A 21,496-nucleotide genomic window follows, 5' to 3' on the forward strand; every position below is an offset into this window, starting at 1 on the left:
TGTAGAATCTGCCAGTTTCCAAAATGTCCTCGCTGAGGTTGCTCATGCGCAATGTTGTACGTCCTTGCTCCGCCCAACGTGTTTTGTCACGTGACTTTAGGAGGTTATGATGCCTACCACTACAGTTCATACGGAATTGATAGGGAACTAATGTAAACTATCAAAATGTCAACTGGAAGCCTGCAAAATCCATTCAATGGACCAACCAGATATGAGAAGAATGTAACTCAATTTTTTTATCCTTCTAAGATGCTCTTTATGTAAACTTCCACCTTGTGTAAGCTCCTGCTGTCTAGTTATCCCTTTCAGTCTCCTCCTGTGTTCAAGGTGCAGTTCCGTAAGCAGTCGTCTGGCGGCCTACGAGGTTCTGGTGATGCTGGCGGAGAGCTCAGTGGCCAATCTTCAGCTGATCACCAAGGAGCTCCTATCGATGCACCATCAGCTGGATTCCGCGCTCACCAAGGAGTTTGATGTGAGTGATAAATGTTGGATTATTTTTCCCCCATTAGGTCTAAGTGACGGTGTCTGGAGGTAGGCCAGAACTCATGGCATTTGTATTTTCCCTCGCAATGTTCATTCAGCACCTTCCCATGTGGAGCTTAGGGGATGATGATATGAGTTCTTCACATGACAGTGTTGGGGCATTGTGATTGCTCAAGCCTCAGCATTGTCACATAGGGGGGTAGGTCATCTGCTCACTTTTCCCGGCAGGGTGGGAAGATGGACCTGGGCATATGGCTCAGTGTATATAACAGCTTGGAGGAGTTGCGGGTTATCTGCAGACTCTGTCACTTTGGCCTGATTGGTCAAACTGGGTGTCTATATATTAAATTTTTTTAAGGTCATTTGATTATGTGTTTGTAACCTTGTATCATTATATTTCGCAGTATCTACCGCCTGTAGACAGCAGGTCCAATTCAGGTTTTGTCGGACTAAAGAATGGAGGAGCGACCTGCTACATGAATGCCGTCTTTCAGCAGCTGTACATGCAGCCTGGCCTCCCTGAGGTCCGGTAATCATTTAAAATTCATGTTGGGGGGGGTCTGTGTTTTGCCACACCTCCCAACTTTTTGAGATGGGAATGAGGGACACCTATCAGCAAAAGTATGCAGGCATAGGGCACACCCCCTTGCCACGCCCCCTTAAAGGAGAATTGTACCAAAAAAACAAGATTGGTTAAACCCACAAGTGCTTTTTTTTCCACCACTACGATTCCTTTATATTGGCTTCTAGAACTTGCAAATGCAGCAATTTAGAAGTTGGATGAAAGGTTTAGCGGTGGGAAACAATTTTTGATATTTAAAAAGTGCATTTCATATTCAACTCTATAGATCAGACCAAAATGAGGAAGAAACAGGGACAGTCCCTCGAAATCAGGGACAGTTGGGAGCTGTGGTTTTGCTCATGTTAAACAGACTGAATTGACCACTTAAGACCCGGACCTTTAGGCAGCTAAAGGACCCGGCCAGTTTTTGCGATTCGGCACTGCGTTGCTTTAACTGACAATTGTGCGGTCGTGCGACGTGACTCCCAAACAAAATTGGCGTCCCTTTTTTCCCACAAATAGAGCTTTCTTTTAGTGGGATTTGATCACCTCCTGCGGTTTTTATTTTTTGCGCTATAAACAAAAATAGAGCGTCAATTTTGATAAAAATGCAATATTTTTTACTTTTTTCTATAATGAATATCCCCCAAAAATATATAAAACATTATTTTTTCCCCTCAGTTTAGGCCGATACGTATTCTTCTACCTATTTTTGGTAAAAAAAACCTCAATAAGCATTTATCGGTTGGTTTGCACAAAATTTATATCGTTTACAAAAAAGGGGATGGTTTTATTGCATTTTTATAGAAAAACATTTTTTACTACTAATGGCGGCGATCAGCGATTTTTTTTTTTTCCGTGACTGCGACATTATGGCGGACACTTCGGACAATTAAAATGCATTGTTTACTGTGAAAATGACAATTGCAGTTTGGGAGTTAACCACAGTTGGGCGCTGAAGGGGTTAAGTGTGACCTCATTTGTGTTTCTAACTGTAGGGGGGCGTGGCTGTAGGTGTGACGTGACCACCCCACGGCTGGGCTTAAAGAGCCACGTACAGGTACGTGGATGTGCCCAGCCGTGCCATTCTGCCGACGTATATCGGCGTGAAGGGGTCCTTAAGTGGTTAAAGGATGCTAATAACAGAATAGCATTTACCCAGAGGCTAAGGTGCCTCCATCCCAAAAATATTTAAAGTGTAAAAGAAAAACTGCCCCTGGGATTTTAAAGAGGAGCTGCAGTCTGCTCACATCATTTGTAATAAAAACATCTTTGCCATGCTGAAGCTTCCCTCCGACCACTTTGCATATTATTTTATATAAACTGCGATTCTGTATTTGCCAAATGTGCTGCAGAAATCTCCCTCTGCTGAGTCTGGCTGCAGCTATTTTAACTGTGGGCAGCTAAAACTGCTGCCTTTTTCACTTCCTGGATTTACAGACACACCTGCAGTTCCCATTGGCCCTCTTATGGCTCATCCCCCCCCCTCCCTTTCTGGCAAAAAGTGAGAGAGCGCTGTGCATGATGTCCTAACCCTAGGCTTTTTACCAGACAATAAACAGGTAGTGGGCTGTAGAAGGTATTTACTGGTACCCTGTTTCTCTGAAAATAAGACCTAGTGTGAGTTTCTCGGTTTGGCTGCAATATAAGCCCTACCCCAAAAATAAGCCCTAGTTAACGTCCTTGTAAAAACATGTAATCCATTCTGTAAAAAGATGATATAATGTGCAGTTTGCCCCCCCCTTTTGTAATTTTATTGTGAAAAATACCTTATTTACAGCACTGCTGGGCGCTCACGTGACCCGCCGCAGCTCTTCTCCTCTCGGCTGATGTCAGCTGTTTTTTTTTTTTCAATAAAACTTTATTAACCCCCTACACACCTCAGTACTCAAAGTGGGGCTGACGTCATTGGGTATCTTGGCCCCTCCCTCTGCAGTATTTGGAGTAGGGAAGAAGAGCTCCAGCGGGTCACGTGAGTGGCAAGCGGCACTGTAAATAAGGTATGTTCTACAATAATGTTACACAAGGAGACACGCTGCTCATGATATCGGATTACATCATTTTATAAGGTCTTTAAACAAAGGTTTATTTTTGGCATTACAGAATTTCACAATGCTGACTCCAGAGCTGACAGGGGGAGAAACTTTTTTGTACATACCATAAATAAATAAGACATCCCCTGAAAATAAGCCCTAGTGTGTTTTTTGTAGCCAGAATTAATATATAACACGGTAGAAGAAATTTGTTTACTATCCAAAGGTAAAACAACAACAACAAGGGCAGAAGATTTAATAGATGTAAAGATGATTATTTTTTATTGTTTAGTCTCTGCTTTGAGCTCATCGGATTTATTGTGTCGTTCAGACCTTGCTGTCTATGGAAGATGAAACCGATAATCCAGATGAGAGCGTCTTCTATCAAATCCAGTCCCTGTTTGGCCACCTGATGGAGAGCAAGCTGCAGTACTATGTGCCTGAGAACTTCTGGAAGGTAGGTGTTTACACAGAGCATGAGGTGTCCATAGGGGTTTACACAGAGCATGAGGTGTCCATAGGGGTTTACACAGAGCATGAGGTGTCCATAGGGGTTTACACAGAGCATGAGGTGTCCATAGGGGTTTACACAGAGCATGAGGTGTCCATAGGGGTTTACACAGAGCATGAGGTGTCCATAGGGGTTTACACAGAGCATGAGGTGTCCATAGGGGTTTACACAGAGCATGAGGTGTCCATAGGGGTTTACACAGAGCATGAGGTGTCCATAGGGGTTTACACAGAGCATGAGGTGTCCATAGGGGTTTACACAGAGCACGGGTGTCCATAGGGGTTTACACAGAGCATGAGGTGTCCATAGGGGTTTACACAGAGCATGAGGTGTCCATAGGGGTTTACACAGAGGACGGGTGTCCACAGGGGTTTACACATGGGACGGGGTGTCAATCATTTATCACATCTATTCCACTGAGGGCGGGGTGTCTATAGGGGTTTTACATAGAGGAAGGGGTGTCCATAGGGGTTTACATGGAGGAAGGGGTGTCCATAGGGGTTTACATGGAGGAAGGGGTGTCCATAGGGGTTTACATGGAGGAAGGGGTGTCCATAGGGGTTTACATGGAGGAAGGGGTGTCCATAGGGGTTTACATGGAGGAAGGGGTGTCCATAGGGGTTTACATGGAGGAAGGGGTGTCCATAGGGGTTTACATAGAGGAAGGGGTGTCCATAGGGGTTTACATGGAGGAAGGGGTGTCCATAGGGGTTTACATGGAGGAAGGGGTGTCCATAGGGGTTTACATGGAGGAAGGGGTGTCCATAGGGGTTTACATGGAGGAAGGGGTGTCCATAGGGGTTTACATGGAGGAAGGGGTGTCCATAGGGGTTTACATGGAGGAAGGGGTGTCCATAGGGGTTTACATGGAGGAAGGGGTGTCCATAGGGGTTTACATGGAGGAAGGGGTGTCCATAGGGGTTTACATGGAGGAAGGGGTGTCCATAGGGGTTTACATAGAGGAAGGGGCATCCATAGGGGTTTGCGCGCAGGGCGCGAGGCGTCCATAGGGGTTTGCGCGCAGAGGGCGAGGCGTCCATAGGGGTTTGCTAAAGTGGGCATCATAGGCCAGAACCTCATAATAGGAACAACTGGGAAGGGCTGGTTCTGATAATAGCTGTGTTTTGTGCTACGATTTGGCAAAACATTTTATGTGTTTCTCCTTGTCATCATACTGATTACATTTCAAATGGGAAGTCTTTTTTCTGGCACAATATAATTAATTAGACCCATCAGTCAGCGAGAATCCAAAGCATCAAAACTAAAGGCGTGCGACGCGCTCTGCTGTAATGATGTCATAGTATAGGGTATGAGCGTAACCCAGATTTTCATCCATCATACTTAGATCTTCAAGATGTGGAACAAAGAGTTGTTTGTCCGGGAGCAACAAGACGCCTACGAGTTCTTCACCAGCCTCATTGACCAGATGGACGAATATCTCAAGGTGATTCACCCAACGGCAATCCATATTCTATATTATCTGACATGCATTTCAAAGCTTCCATGGGGGGGGGGGGGGGGCCCCGAAAACATTGGATTGCAGGCCCAATTTCTAGAAGGAAGGACATTCAAATTCTGTCATCTATTTATCTTTGACTTGCTCCTCTCTGATTTTTGGTGTTCTGATTTTCTAATTTCCCCCTTCCTGAGTCTTCGAACGTTTATTTCCCGATCTCCTGGCAGGACGGTCACCTAGCTCTTAGGCTCCATTCACATCTAGGCAGACAAATTCGCAGCGTTTTGTCGCCGCAAATCGCGGTACAAATAGCGGCGTTTTGTACCGCGATTTGCGGCGACAAAACGCCGGTATTGTCGGCCTAGATGTGCCCCAGATTGACCCCCTCTATGGAGATGGTTCCAATCTCCTAGCCGAACGCCGAAAGCCACCTGAAAAAAAGGTCCGGGACCTTTTTTCAGGCGTCCGGCGTTCAGCGTGGAGATGTGAACCACCGCCATAGAGGGACATGTGTTTTCATCTCTCTGGCGGCAGCGGCGTAGCACTACAGGCGTTAAAACGCCTAGATGTGAATGGGGGTTAAGACTGCATTGAAGCTTCCTCCTTTTCCCTTCACTGCTATGGTCCTGCAGGAGGATGTTGGCAGGTGTCCCTATTCCTCCACTGCCCACGCCCTATAACTGACAGGCAAACAAAAATTTTGCATTTGGCCCCGATCAATGTCTGGTTTAGATCAGTGATGGAATATTTTTCCTTTTTACTAACTTTTTCTCACTTGCTCTGCAGAAAATGGGACGGGATCAGCTCTTTAAGAATACTTTTCAAGGCATCTACTCCGATCAGAAGATCTGCAAAGATTGCCCACACAGGTAAGTGCTGACTGTGCTAGTTAGAAAGTAGATTGTGATCTGTGACTTAAAGCGGAACTTTATTCGAACACTTAGGCCCAGATTCTTGTACACTGGGCGTATCTCTGTGGCGGCGTAACGTATCCGATTTACGTTACGCCGCCGCAAGTTTTTCAGGCAAGTGCTTTATTCACAAAGCACTTGCCTGTAAAGTTGCAGCGGCGTAGCGTAAATCACCCGGCGGAATTCAAATTAGGTGGGTAGGGGGCGTGTATCATTTAAATGAAGCGCGTCCCCGCGCCGAACGACTGCGCATGCGCCGTCCGTAAAATATCCCAGTGTGCATTGCTCCAAATGACGTCGCAAGGACGTCATTGGTTTTGACGTGAACGTAATCGACGTCCAGCCCCATTCACGGACGACTTACGCAAACGACGTAACTTTTTAAAATTTCGACGCGGGAACGACGGCCATACAACATTGGCTGCGCCTCATATAGCAGGGGCAACTTGACACTGGGAAAAGCCTAACGTAAACGTCGTAACTTTACTGCGTCGGCCGCGCGTACGTTCGGGAATTCGCGTATCTAGCTAATTTGCATACTCGGAATTCGACGGAAGCGCCACCTAGCGGGCAAAAAAAATTGCAGTTGCGATCCGACGGCGTAAGAGACTTACGCCTGTCGGATCTCATGGATATCTATGCGTAACTGATTCTAAGAATCAGTCGCATAGATACGACGGGTCAGATTAGGACTTACGATGGCGTACATGGCGCTGCGCCGTCGTAAGTCCTTTAGAATCTGGGCCCTAGTGTTACTAAACCCACAACATTAAAATCAGTCTGTATATGCAGTAAAGTGTGCTTGTTACACTCACTGTGGAACCTAAGGAATCCTCTGCATTGTGTAAAAAGTGTGTCTGATCCTCCCCTTCTTCCATGTCCCCTAATTATTTCCTGATAGAACAGAGCCTTGGATGCACTCTGCACATGCTCAGTTTTCTGTGTATTTCTATATAGTTATTTTTATTTTATTCTCCATTTATCTTGTGAGAGTGCCTGTGATCAGCACTGTATAAACATAAAAGTCAGTACTGCTACCCATACATCACATAGAAAGCAGAGCTCCCGGGTGCTCGATCCACAGTAGCTGGCTGAGTAGCGTAATGAGGAAACGATGATTTGCGCTCCGGACGTTGCTCTTTGAAAAATCATTGTATTTATTAACAAGCCACAGTGAACAAACGGTAATCAGAACAGTCGACGCGTTTCAGCATATGGTATGGCCTGTGGGACCCAGAGGCTCTTGAAGGATGTGGGGTACTCCTGTGTCAGCTTCTCCAATGACTCTTGCGTCTAGGGTCATCCTATGTCCACTAGGGGCATAGGATGACTGAGAACTGATATCTTGGATTACATGAGATGGGACAGTAATAATTCATGTACTGCAGGATATCTTGAAATATTACAAGTTGTTCATTCTGAACACAACAGGTCAATAGAGTGTCTCCTTCAATGTGGAACATAGACTGTTGAGATCCTAATTGATGTTAATCACCTCCAGCTACCTGGCTGTAGTGATGAAAGCTTGCTGTGATTGCATTCTATTGTCTATTGTGTTAATTAAGCCTGGCTCCTAAGATATTTCATGGTGCTATGCTAACTAACCCTGTATTGTGTGAAAGTTCTATTGATGCTAATATGTGCTGTGAGTTAACACTCTAAAGGTCAAACGTCTGACTTATGTTCACTAAAGGAATGTGTATTGTGTAGCAGGTGAGAATAGCTTATCGAGGAGTCAGAAAGTCTAAGATGTGGAATGAGGGGGACTCGTTGGCACCCATTGTGTGATATTGTGGGTGGAGTGTGTCATTTGATTACTGCAAGCATGCTTTCTAACTGTATATAAGAAACCTGAGTTTACCATTAAAGTGTCATTCTGTTTGGAACCAGAGAACAGAGCTGTGTCTCGTTATTCTGGGGGGAAATCCAATGGGTCCTGCCTGGAGTGTCGGAAGCTGTCTTGGGTTGGTGGAATGGAATATCGTAACGGCGTTAACCCCTGACCGTTATATATATATATGTGTGTGTGTGTGTGTGTGTGTGTGTGTATATATATGTTTCTGCACAGCCGGCCTGCACTGTCGCAGTATTTGTTCAGTGCGCGGTCGGCAAGTGTTCAAATTGACTGGCATGTTTTTGGATTGTGGAAGAAAATTAGAGCACCCAGTGGAAGCCTTTACACATGTAGCGAGAACATACATACTCCATGCAGTTGGTGCCCCATTTGAGATTCGGTTTTATATGTGTATGTGCTGTATGACGTTCTCGTTATGTTTCAGGTATGAGAGAGAAGAGGCTTTCATGGCTTTGAATTTAGGGGTGACGTCCTGCCAGAGCCTGGAGATCTCCCTGGATCAGTTTGTGCGTGGCGAGGTGCTGGAGGGCAGCAATGCATACTACTGCGAGAAGTGCAAAGAAAAGGTGAGCAGATTCCACGTCTGTTTTTTATGTTGTAGACAATGCTGGGCCAGCTCCTCCCAAAACGGATTCTTCTGTGTGGCTCCCGGGGAGCTGAGTCGTGTGCTGCCTTCTATGAGTCGGAGTGCAGCCATTATTATGGCCTTGTGTGGGGGGGCAAGGGGATCCTCACTGAGAAGAGGCTGCAGGATAATTAAGTTGCTTCTCTCTCTCCTTCAGAGAACGACCGTGAAGAGAACCTGTATCAAATCCCTACCCAGCGTCCTCGTTATTCATTTAATGAGATTTGGATTTGACTGGGAAAGTGGACGATCCATTAAATATGACGAGCAGATCAAGGTAAGACATGTTTGTATTCCACCATCTCTGCACGTCCCACCACCCCAAAGATGCCCCATATCTTCCTTGCCACTTAAGACCAGGATATTTGCCCCTTTAACCGCTTGCCGACCGCCGCATGTACATGTACGTCCACAGAATGGCACGTACAGGCATATGGGCGTACATGTACGTCCCTGCCTTTCCGCGGGTCGGGGGTCCGATCGGGACCCCCCCCACTACATGCGGCGGTCGGATACCCGCGGGGAGCGATCCGGAACGAGGGCGCGGCTATTCGTTTCTAGCCGCCCCCTCGCGATCGCTCCCCAGAGCTGAAGAACGGGGAGAGCTGTATGTAAACACGGCTTCCCCGTGCTTCACTGTGGCGGCTGCATCGATCGAGTGATCCCTTTTATAGGGAGACTCGATCGATGACGTCAGACCTACAGCCACACCCCCTACAGTAGTAAACACACACTAAGTGTACACTAAATCCTACAGCGCCCCCTGTGGTTAACTCCCAAACTGCAACTGTCATTTTCACAATAAAGAATGCAATTTAAATGCATTTTTTGCTGTGAAAATGACAATGGTCCCAAAAATGTGTCAAAATTGTCCGCCATAATGCCGCAGTCACGAAAAAAATCGCTAATCGCCGCCATTACTAGTAAAAAAAAAAAAACTATCCCCTATTTTGTAAACGCTATAAATTTTGCGCAAACCAATCGATAAACGTTTATTGCGATTTTTTTTTTTTTTTTTTTTTTTTACCAAAAATAGGTAGAAGAATACGTATCGGCCTAAACTGAGGAAAAATATTTTTTTTATATATTTTTGGGGGATATTTATTACAGCAAAAAGTAAAAAATATTGCATTTTTTTCAAAATTGTCGCTCTATTTTTGTTTATAGCGCAAAAAAAAAAAATGCAGAGGTGAATCAATACCACCAAAAGAAAGCTCTATTTGTGGGAAAAAAATTACGCCAATTTTGTTTGTGAGCCACGTCTCACGACCGCGCAATTGTCTGTTAAAGCGACGCAGTGCCGAATTGTAAAAACGCCTTTGGGCATTTAGCAGCATATTGGTCCGGGGCTTAAGTGGTTAATGACCAGGCCATTTTTTGCGATACGGCACTGCGTCACTTTAACTGTGCGACGTTGTACCCAAACAAAATTTACGTCTTTTTTTTCCCCCACAAATAGAGATTTCTTTTGGTGGTGTTTGATCACCTCTGTGGTTTTTATTTTTTGCGCTATAAACAAAAAGTGTCAATTTAGGAAAAAATTTAAAATATTTTTTGATATAATCAATATCCAAAAACAAAATAAAAAATTTTTCTTCCTCAGTTTAGGCCGATACGTATTCTTCTACATATTTTTGTTTTAAAAAATTGCTATAAGCGTTTATTGATTGGTTTGTGTAAAAGTTATAGGGCCAGATTCTCAAAAAAGCGCCTATCTATAGGCGGGCGTTGCGTATCTCAGATACACTACGCCGCCGTAACTTAGTGAGGCAGGTCCCGTATTCTCAAAGAACTTGCGGCCAAAGTTACGGCGGCGTAGTGTAACTGTGCCGGCGTAAGCCCGCGTAATTCAAAGTAGGCTAGTGTGGGCGTGTTTAGTGTTAATGTATCGTGACCCGACGTGATTGACGTTTTTAAACGAACGGCTCATGCTCAAAATTACGCCGCAAATAGTCAATGCTTTCGACGTGAACGTAAATTACGTCCAGCCCCATTCACGGACGACTTGCGCAAACGACGTAAAACACGACGCTGTTCGTACGTTTTTGACGTCCATACCCAACATGACTTACCCCTGCTTTATGAGGGGTAACTTTACGCCGGCGTATGTCTTACGTAAACGACGTATCTTGCTACGCCGGGCGCACGTACGTTCGTGAATCGGCGTATCTAGCTCATTAGCTCATTGGCTCATTAGCATATTTGACGCGAAAATCTACGGAAGCGCCACCTAGCGGCCAACGTAAATATGCAACTAAGATACGACGGCGTAAGAGACTTACACCGCTCGTATCTTAGCCAAATTTATGCGTAACTGATTCTAAGAATCAGCCGCATAGATACGACGGCTCTCATTCGGACTTACGACGTACATGGCGCTACGCCGTCGTAAGTCCTTTGAGAATCTGGGCCATAGCGTCTACAAAATAGGGAATAGATTTATGGCATTTTTATTATTCTATTTTTTTTTTTTTTTACTAGTAATGGCGGCAGTCAGCTTTTATTTAACATATATATATAATCTCTATTTATATAGAGAGAGAGAGAGAGAGCGAGAGATAGATAGAGAGATATAGATAGATAGATAGAGAGATATAGATAGATAGAGAGATATAGATAGATAGAGAGATATAGATAGATAGAGAGATATAGATAGATAGAGAGATATAGATAGATAGAGAGATATAGATAGATAGAGATAGATAGAGAGAGAGAGAGAGATAGATAGAGATAGAGAGAGAGATATAGATAGAGAGAGAGAGAGAGATATATATATATAGATATAGAGAGAGATATATATATATATCTCAGGACTGTGACATTGCGGCGCACAGATCGGACACTTTGACACTTTTTTTTTGGGACCATTGACATTTATAAAGCGGTCAGAGCTAAAAATGGACCCGGATTATAAATGTCATTGGCAGGGAAGGGAGGGCGATCAAGGGGTTAAATGTGTGTCCTGGGGGGGGGGGGGGAGTCTAAAGCCTCATACACACAATCGGATTTTCATTGGACAAAGCGTAGGACTTTTGTCCGAATTGCGTTGGCCGTGAACTTGTTTTGTATACAAACGGATCAACAGATCAGTCTCCTCTCCCCTGACAGAATGGAGATCTGTCTGCGATTGTGGGTGCCCGGCAGACATCGGGACCGCCGGGCACGCGCGCCCTAGTGCCTATTAAAGCGACCGTCGTACCGCTACGATGGCTCGCCCAGTGGAGCCAACCTGCCGTAGTATAACTGTGGCGGCTTGTACTCAAGTAGCTAAACCTGCAAACTAGGCAAATGCCGAAACCCAGGAGCATGCGGTCAAAGGAAACGGACCTCCCACTGATGACTTCTTGAATATCCAGTTGAAGAGGAGCTCCAGTTTCCTGGAAAATGACGTCATTTTGTTTCAGAATCATGCAGAATGATGATTTTTATTTATTTTTTGTCTTACCTTTGCGCTCCATTCTTCTCTCTAGTTCCCTTGGACGTTAAACATGGAGCCGTATACAGTCTCGGGCATGGCACGGCAAGACTCCTCCACCGAGGCCGGTGACAGCGGAAGACCCACCGATCCCGGCGGAAGTTCCCCGCGCAAGAAAGTGGCGCCGACGGAAAACTACGAGCTGGTTGGCGTCATTGTGCACAGTGGTCAGGCTCATGCTGGACATTATTATTCCTTCATCAAAGACCGACGGTAATCCCGCAGACCTGCCATCTGTACCCCCCGCGTATTCATTCAGAGGCACACACACAGTTGTTTGCAATGCACAATGATTAATGTACCAAGCCAATGTATGGAGATGTTACTATAGGGCAGTGATGGGGAACCTTGGCACCCCAGATGTTTTGGAACTACATTTCCTATGGTACTCCACCAGAGTGCATGAGCATCATGGGAGATGTAGTTCCAAAACATCTGGGGTGCCAAGGTTTCGCATTCACTGCTATAGGGTCTCGAGCTGTCTGTGTATTTTATGTGGTTTAAACATCGTTTACATATGTCGGCGGGACCTAAGTGTGCGTTCGCTTCTGCGAAGCTACCGGGGACAGGGGTGTTTTAATTTAAATGTTTTGTTTTTATTTTTTTACACTTTTTTTTTTTTTTTTTTTATCACTTTTATTCCTATTACAAGGAATGTAAACATCCCTTGTAATACGAAATGTGTATGACAGGTCCTCTTTATGGAGAGATTCGGGGTCAATAAGACCCCACATCTCTCCTCCAGGCTGGAAAGCATGAGATCGGTGAAAAAAAACTCACCGATCTCATGATCAGTGTTGCTCACTAGCCGCAACCGCGGCTTTTTTTACTTACGGGTACCCGGGCGTGACGTCATCACATCGCGCCCGGTCCTCCGACGGTCATAGAGATGACTGGTGACCATGTGGTCACCAGTCGGCTCTATGCTTCCTGCCTGCGCCGGACGATTCCTTCTCCGGGCCCCCGATGGCACGGGAGAACCCGGAGAAGCACCGGATGGCAGCGGGAGGGGGGGTGGATGTCCCCTCCCGCCACCTATAAGAACGATCAAGCGCCGCTATGATCGTTCTTATGGTGCGCAGGATCGCCGGCTGAAGACATGGAAATCTGAATGATGCCTCTAGGTGCACCCATCATTCAGATATCCCCCCGCAAAGCCCAGGACGTCATATGACGTCCACCCAGGGTGGGAGACCCCCTCTGTGGACGTCATATGACTATGTGCCGGTATTGAAGTGGTTAAAGTGGTCTAAAAAAAAAACGTAGTCGGCTAAGAAATGTGTATAAAGAAAAGAGAATGCTGTGAATGGGAACACAAACATATACAGTAGTGGAGTTTTTTTATCAAGTTTGACAGCAAAAGTGGAAATGCCCTCAAAGTTTTGTGTGTTCTATATAATCATCATTTTGTTTTTCTTCGTGGCAGGAGCTGTGGGAAAAGCAAATGGTTCAAGTTCAATGACACAGTGGTGGAGGAGTTTGATCTCAATGACGAGACTATTGAGTATGAATGCTTTGGTGGAGAGTACAGGCCGAAGGTGTACGATCAGTGTAAGTTCCGGATTCCAGTCCCACAAATACAAAAAATGTTTCTCTCTCTTTTTGGACAAGCGGTGACGCCGTCGAGCCTGGAAAGGTCTCCATACTCTGCGTGATTCATAGAGGGGTCCAGTTTGTGACTCCAACCCAACCATAGACCTACAATGACCAACTTCTGCTCCAGCCAAATATTTATTATTATTATTATTACAGGCATGTATATAGCGCTGTCAATTGGCAAGCGTTTTACTGTCCATTCACACCCGCCCTACCCTCAAGGAGCTTACATTCCAAGATCCTTATCCCCACATACATACACTTACAATATGGCCAATTTAGACAGGAGCCAATTTAAGTGTTTCAAATCCCAGGACCCTGCAGTCACTATATCTGCTCTCCCACAGTACACAGAACATGGAAATGCAATTATTTTAGTAAATATAAACGACTTCATATCTTTTCTCATCAGCAGTATATAGCAGTCATGTGACTTCTATCAGTGTCTGCCTAAAGCTTGGAGGAGTTTTCTTCCTCCTCTGACTGTCCTATGAGGCTGCATGACCCCTGACCCTCTATCTCGGGGGTCTCCAAACTTTCTAAACAAAAGGGCCAGTTTACGGTCCTTCAGAATTTAGGGGGGCCAGACTAGGGTTATTGGGAGTAGAAAATGTCCAGTGGGAGTAAATAATAACATATTTTTGGTGTCAGTGGGAGGACTAGTGCCCCATCGTTGGTGTCAATGGAAAGAATTGATGGTGTCAGTTGGAGGAGTAATGCCCCGTTGTTATCAGCAACAAGAATTATGCCCCATTGGAGTTGGGTGGAATAGTTTCCCAAGGGCCGCATTAAGGCATACAAAGGGCCGCATTCGGCCCAGGGCCGCAGTTTGGTGACCCCTGCTCTATCTGGATAGTGCTGATTGGCCCTGTGCTGATCACATGTACCCTCCCAAGTAAAAAAATAAAACTTGATAGCAATACACACCAAACTGAGCAAGTGCAGAATGCCCCCATGGCTTTGTACTATCAGGAGATGGATTGGGGACAGTGGAAGAAGAGAAGGGGAGGTTTCGAGAAGACATGATCAAACAGCCTTTTTATACAATGTGGAGTATTAAGCCCTTAGGTTCCACAGTGAGTATAACTAGCATGCTTTACTGCATATAAAGACTGATTTTACTGTTGTGGGCTCAGTAACACTTTAACCACATTTAACCTACACCTTTAAGCTCAATCACTGGCCTAGTCTCAAAATACCAAACTAATAGTCCTCTTCGTTCCTCCGAAGACCACCTGCTCTATCTAGCTCCCTCAATACCTCCTCCCATATTCTCCCCCAGGACTTCTCCAGAGCCTCTCCCATCCTCTGGAATAAGGATGAGCTCCGGCATGTTCGCACAGTCCATGTGCCGAGCCTGCCAGGAAGTCGGCACCGCGCTAATCACAGGCAGGGAGACATTTCCTGTTGCTCGGCTGCAGAGATCGGGAAATGTCTCCCTGCCTGTGATTTGCTCAGCGCGGTGCCGACTTCCTGGCGGGCTCTGCGCATGGCCTGTGCGAACACCCCGGAGCTCATCCTTACTCTTGAATACCCAACCTTAATCTGTACTTTTTAGTCAATTTCTGAAAACTATTCTCTTCGGAGAAACCTATCCGTCCTCCACCTGACAACCTGACTTTTATTTTCTTTATCAGCTCATCAAAGCAGGAACAAAGGTTGTCTCTGGACAGCCGCACTCTGAACAAATTGTAGCCTTTTATTAAAAGGACAGCACTACAAGTCACAGCAAAATAAAATAAAACCTGACTTGACGCGTTTCGCACAAACTAGTGCTTAGTCAGCTATGACTAAGCTCTAGTTTCAGTGCAAAACGCGTTAGGGATCAGGTTTTATTTTATTTTGCTGTGACTTGTAGTGCTGTCCTTCTTTTAATAAAAGGCTACAATTTGCGGCTGTCCAGAGACAATCTTTTAGGTAGATTCACAAAGAGTTAGGCCGGCTTATCAGTAGATAAGTCGACCTAACTCAGAATCTACGCCGACCTATGTTTTAGTGTATTCTCAAACAGAGATACGCTTAAACACATCTAAGATACGACGGCTTGCGCCGTCCTATCTTAGATTGCAATATTTTGGATGGCCGCTAGGTGGCGCTTCCATTGCGGTCGGCGTAGAATATGTAAATGATGGGATACGCCGATTCACGAATGTACGCCAGGCCGACGCAGTACTTTTACGCCGTTTAAGTAAGAGGCCGCGTAAAGTTAGAGCTAGGCTCTAGTGGAATAGTAATGTCAAGTATGGCCGCCGTTCCCGCCGCGAAATTTTTACGTTGTTTGCGTAAGTCGTCTGTGAATCGGGATTTACGTTGTTTACGTCCACGTCAAAATCAGTAGGCCCGCACGGCGTACTTGGCCGCAATGCACACTGGGAAATGTAGTCGCCCGGCGCATGCGCAGTGACAAAAAAACGTCAAAAACGTGAGGTCAAGCCTCATTGCCATTAAACACGCCCCCCTCCAACCCATTTGAATTAGGCACCCTTACGCCCGCCGCGTTTACACTACGCCGCCCTAAGTAAGGAGGTAAGTGCTTTGAGAATCAAGTACTTGCCTCTCTTACTTAAGGCGGCGTAGTGTAAACACGCTAGGCTACGCCGCCGCAAATTAGCGCGCCCCTACCTGAATCTACCCATTTGTTCCTGCTTTTCTAAGTGCATTGCCTGCACCTGAGTTGTCTGCAACGGAGGATATTCATCTGGGTTCCCACCTGGAGCGGCTATTCCCTTTCCCCTTCATCAGCTCATCCCCGACATTTATTACCCTTTCGTATCACTTGACCCCCCCTCTTAGATTGTAAGCTCTAATGAGCGGGGCCCTCTTTTTCTTCCTGTATTGAATTGTATTGTCGGCCCTCATTATGTAAAGCGCTGCGCAAACTGTCAGCGCCATATAAATCATGTATAATGATAACCTACCAACATATTTTGGAGTGTGGAAAGGAAACCGCAGCCCCAGGGAGAGCACAGGGAAGAACACGCAGATGGTGACCTGCTAGGGATTTGAACCAATGACCTCCAGTGCTGCAAAACAGAAATGCTAATCGCCACAACACCTTCCGAATACATGGATCGACATTCATCCAATTCATTCTGTGGCCGTTGTAGTTGAACAGAAGCCCGTTTTCTGCATGCATGGCTCACTATTCTGGGCGGATGAGGTCTACTTGATAACTGTTTGAGGATTGTTAGACACCTTTGTATGTTGAATTCAGTCTTTCTTCTACGCAGCCAACCCGTACCCCGATGTGCGCCGGCGATACTGGAACGCCTACATGCTGTTCTATCAACGCGTGTCCGACCAGAACTCTCCCGTTTTACCAAAGAAAAGTAGAGTGAGCGTAGTGCGCCAAGAGGCCGAGGACCTGTCTCTGTACGTATTGCGCTCCTACCGTGCGGCTTGCAGTGTAGTTATTGTTTGTGATCATTTTTGTGGGTAAACCTTTTTAGAATGTTTTTGGTGAAAACCTTGGTTTGAGAGCGTTTGGCAAGACGAGCTAAATTTTTAAATACCGTATTTATCGGCGTATACGCGCACTTTTTTCCCCTTAAAATAGGGGGAAAATCACGGGTGTGCGATATACGCCGATAGTGTACCTTGGGCTCGGAGGGAAAGGAGGGGGGCGAGTACCGCCGAGCGCCACCGGAATTCACGAGCCGTCTCTCCTGTTTACTCGGCTCTAACGTCACACACACAGTCCCGCTTCCGCCATCGGCATTGGACCAGTGTTCTATCAATCACAGGAGCTGGTCCAATGCCGATGGCGGAGGCGGGACTGTGTATGTGACTGGGCTGCATTTAGGCTGGAGATGGGGCGCATAGGCTGCATTTAGGCTGGAGATGGGGCGCATAGGCTGCATTTAGGCTGGAGATGGGGCACATAGGCTGCATTTAGGCTGGAGATGGGGCACATAGGCTGCATTTAGGCTGGAGATGGGGCGCATAGGCTGCATTTAGGCTGGAGATGGGGCACATAGGCTGCATTTAGGCTGGAGATGGGGCACATAGGCTGCATTTAGGCTGGAGATGGGGCGCATAGGCTGCATTTAGGCTGGAGATGGGGCGCATAGGCTGCATTTAGGCTGGAGATGGGGCGCATAGGCTGCATTTAGGCTGGAGATGGGGCGCATAGGCTGCATTTAGGCTGGAGATGGGGCGCATAGGCTGCATTTAGGCTGGAGATGGGGCGCATAGGCTGCATTTAGGCTGGAGATGGGGCGCATAGGCTGCATTTAGGCTGGAGATGGGGCGCATAGGCTGCATTTAGGCTGGAGATGGGGCGCATAGGCTGCATTTAGGCTGGAGATGGGGCGCATAGGCTGCATTTAGGCTGGAGATGGGGCGCATAGGCTGCATTTAGGCTGGAGATGGGGCACCTAGGCTGCATTTAGGCTGGAGATGGGGCACCTAGGCTGCATTTAGGCTGGAGATGGGGCACCTAGGCTGCATTTAGGCTGGAGATGGGGCACCTAGGCTGCATTTAGGCTGGAGATGGGGCACCTAGGCTGCATTTAGGCTGGAGATGGGGCACCTAGGCTGCATTTAGGCTGGAGATGGGGCACCTAGGCTGCATTTAGGCTGGAGATGGGGCACCTAGGCTGCATTTAGGCTGGAGATGGGGCACCTAGGCTGCATTTAGGCTGGAGTTGGGGCACATAGGCTGCATTTACCACAAAATGTAAAAAAAGAAAAAAAAATCCTGAAACTTCCCTCTGAAATTGGGGTGCGCGTTATACGCCGATAAATACGGTAAATTTTGACTTGATATACAAGAAATGACTTGATATACAATTATCGTCATGTCACAACTGAGTATAAAAGAGAAAAGAGGCGCCTCTAAGTGTAGCAATATGGTTACATTTAATGAAGGTACAACATTTAGCATTGTGTGCATTGTGTCCCTTTTGCAGATCTGCTCCGTCCTCTCCTGACATCTCGCCCCAGTCCTCCCCTCGCCCCCACCGACCCAATGACCGCCTGTCTATTCTAACCAAGCTGGTGCGTAAGGGAGAGAAGAAAGGCCTGTTTGTTGAGAAGATGCCTCTCCGGATATATCAGGTATACAGCGGCGGGTGACGTCACCGTTCAGCCAAATGCTGACGCATGTTTCTTCATTGCCTCTCCTCCATGTTGTTGTTTTTTGCCTCCGGCGGTAAGTGACGTGACTTTTGTCTGTTTACAGATGGTCAGAGACGAGAATCTGAAGTTTATGAGGAACAGAGATGTTTACAACAGTGACTATTTCAGCTTTGTGCTCTCCTTGGCCTCTGTAAACGCTGTAAGTGGCATTTTGGTATAAATATTTGGCATCTTTTATTTTAACTGACATGAATTACACAAGGAGTAGAACACGGATTTCATCAAACAATAAAACTTGTTTGATTTAAAGTGTAAGGTCACCTTTTAAAAAAATAAAAAAGTTTAGAGGGGTTGTAAACCTTCGTGTTTTTTTTACTTTAATGCATCCTATAAATTAAAGCGGAGGTCCACACAAAAAGAACCTCCACTTTTCGCAACACCCCCCCCCCCCCTTCTCTGGTGTCACATTTGGCACCTTTCAGGGGGGAGCAGATACCTGTCTAATACAGATATTTGCACCCACTTCCAGGCATAGACTCCCGCGAGGGTTATGCCACTTCCTGTCCCCCCCCTGCTGTCTTCTGGAAGACACACGAATCCCAGAAGACAGCAGGGACCATTTCGATTGCGCAGCGTGACTCGCGCAGTAGGGAAACAAGAAGTCAAGCCGCAAGGCTTCACTTCCTGATTCCCTTGGCAGCAGCATCCGAGGACCGAGGGATGGATCGGCCTGGGCCGACATCGCGGGCGCGCTGGACAGGTAAGTGTCCATATATTAAAAGTCAGCAGCTGCAGTATTTGTAGCTGCTGACTTAAAAAAAAAAATAATTAGCAGACCTCCGCTTTAAGGTGAAAAAACACATTGCAGTGTCCGGCCCCCCAAACACCCCCCCCCCGTCCCGTTTTACTTGCCTAAACCCAAAATTTCTGTGGGTGCGTCCTCGCCGCCGCTTTTTCCACGGGTTCCCGGCTGTTGATTGGATAGATTGATAGCAGCGCAGCCATTGGCTCCCGCTGCTGTCAATCAAATCCAATGATCTGGGGCCAAGTCATACATAAGGCGGCTTTGAAAGCCGAATGAATGACTGGGGAGCGCACCCGCAAGGTAACCCCCTCGGGAGAGCGCTTCCCAGAGGGGGTTATCTAACGCTAGGAGGAGCCGCTGTGGGTCCCCAGAACAGGAGCATTGGGGCCGCTCTGCAAAACGAACTGCACAGTGGAGGTAATTATGACATGTTTGTTATTTAAAAAAACAAACCTTTAGTGTCACTTTAAGGCTGGCCATAGGTTATGTGGTTTTCTTTCCTTCAGCCACAGGTTGAAGGAAAGAAAATCATTCGCTTCCCCCATCAACACTGACTGTGTGTCCCTCCTGATACAATGATTACTGCTGGTAGCTATAGCCGCCCGCAGTGAGCATACCAAAAAATGCCCAAGTTTCGATCAGTCTCCGATTTAACACACCACGCCCTCATAACCCCCATGGTCCCAAAAAGACTGTGGCTTTCCAATACCCGGACCATTGCACCATTTCCATGGGCAGTGAAAGAGCCTGCCTCCAGTGTGAAAGGGGTCTTTTCAGGCGTTTTAGTGCTAAAAATGGCACCTGAAAAGCTTCTCTCGTGCCTCCCCCAGTGTGAAAGCCTGAGTGCCTTCACATGGGTACAGTGCTGCATGATGACCGCACAATTGTCATTCATAGTGTGACAGCTGACAATTGGCCTGGGCAGGAAGGGGGCGAAAGTGCCCGGTAGGCAAGTGGTTAAGGCGAAAAGCCTTTTCTTTGCCTGTTTGCCAAAAAGCACCTTTGCCATTTTCTAGCATTTACTTTTTCCGTTTGCACTGGCTAATGCACATTGCAACTTGGGCCTCTTTCACACCTTGCGTGCATAAAAACTGATGGAAAAACGTGCAGATTTCACTTGCAGAGGAAAAAGTTTACATCGGTTGTCATGCGCGTTTCAGTGCGTTTTGATGCATATTGACATATAGCAGCGACTGAGTGTTAGAACTTGAGAAGAGCAAACTAAGAAGCGAGTCTATTTGAGAGCTGGGCCATTAGAGGTCATATGGGGGGGGGGGTACCACATCCCTATTGGAAGATACATTTTAGAAGGAAACAATGAGACTTTAAAGACAACAAAATAATATTTTACAAATTATTAAAGTATACATTTTTATTGGTAGATGTTTTAAAGAAACTATAATCTTGCAACACTGTGAAAATCTCCTGAGGAAGCTCTTTGAGCGAAACATGCAAGAAGCGATTGCACATGTTATACAGACCATATGCTTTTTTGAACATGTATTTTTTTTTAAAAAACTATCTACTAATAAAATGTATACTTTTTTAATAAGTGGTTAAATATTATTTTGGTGCCTTTTAAAGTCCAATCGTTTCTTTCTAAAATTTAAGAAGCGAGTCTGGCATTATGCCCAGTGCTCCCATTACACAACCCCAACTCCCCCCACCCCCTCGTAGTTGATTTTTTAATTTTCGAGGGGTGCCTTGACCCTCTTGTTTCATATTTCTGACTTGGGCCGAGACTGTTGAATGAGTGGCGCTGGAGTAACACTGAGTGGCGCTGGAGTAACACTGACCTATCGGTAGATGGCATGCTGTCTCAATTTTTTTTTTTTTTTTTATGCAATACCTGTCCGATGTTTTTGTATGATTATTCTTCAGGTGCACAATAAATCCTTTTAAAAAAAAAAAAAAATGGCATGCTGTATTTGACAAACATTTTTTTTATTTATTCCAGACCAAGCTGAAACATCCGAATTACTCCTCTATGGCGAGAGTCAGTGTCCAGCTGGCCATCCAGTTCCTCTTCCACACCTATCTCCGAACAAAGAAGAAACTCAGGTATGGTAATATACTTAAAGCGCTATTAAAGTCTTGTGATACAC

General features: G+C 46.1%; 1 protein-coding gene across 7 annotated transcripts in view; it reads left to right on the forward strand.

Moving 5' to 3' along the window:
- Positions 1-21,496, forward strand: part of USP24 (ubiquitin specific peptidase 24) — a 169,816-nt gene that overhangs the window by 113,836 nt on the left and 34,484 nt on the right. For 5 of the 7 annotated variants that reach the window (XM_040360859.1, XM_040360860.1, XM_040360862.1 and 2 more), the window contains exons 41-53: positions 310-472; positions 888-1,007; positions 3,410-3,535; positions 4,935-5,033; positions 5,832-5,914; positions 8,236-8,377; positions 8,594-8,713; positions 11,907-12,124; positions 13,338-13,462; positions 16,738-16,879; positions 18,418-18,565; positions 18,690-18,785; positions 21,349-21,452. In XM_040360859.1, coding sequence (XP_040216793.1) covers positions 310-472; positions 888-1,007; positions 3,410-3,535; positions 4,935-5,033; positions 5,832-5,914; positions 8,236-8,377; positions 8,594-8,713; positions 11,907-12,124; positions 13,338-13,462; positions 16,738-16,879; positions 18,418-18,565; positions 18,690-18,785; positions 21,349-21,452 — 1,686 coding nt within the window. The remainder of the gene's footprint in view (positions 1-309; positions 473-887; positions 1,008-3,409; positions 3,536-4,934; positions 5,034-5,831; positions 5,915-8,235; positions 8,378-8,593; positions 8,714-11,906; positions 12,125-13,337; positions 13,463-16,737; positions 16,880-18,417; positions 18,566-18,689; positions 18,786-21,348; positions 21,453-21,496) is intronic. The other 2 variants (XM_040360863.1, XM_040360865.1) reach the window with 1 other exon arrangement.

The sequence above is a fragment of the Rana temporaria genome, chromosome 7, assembly GCF_905171775.1.
Source record: "Rana temporaria chromosome 7, aRanTem1.1, whole genome shotgun sequence".
NCBI lineage: Eukaryota > Metazoa > Chordata > Amphibia > Anura > Ranidae > Rana > Rana temporaria.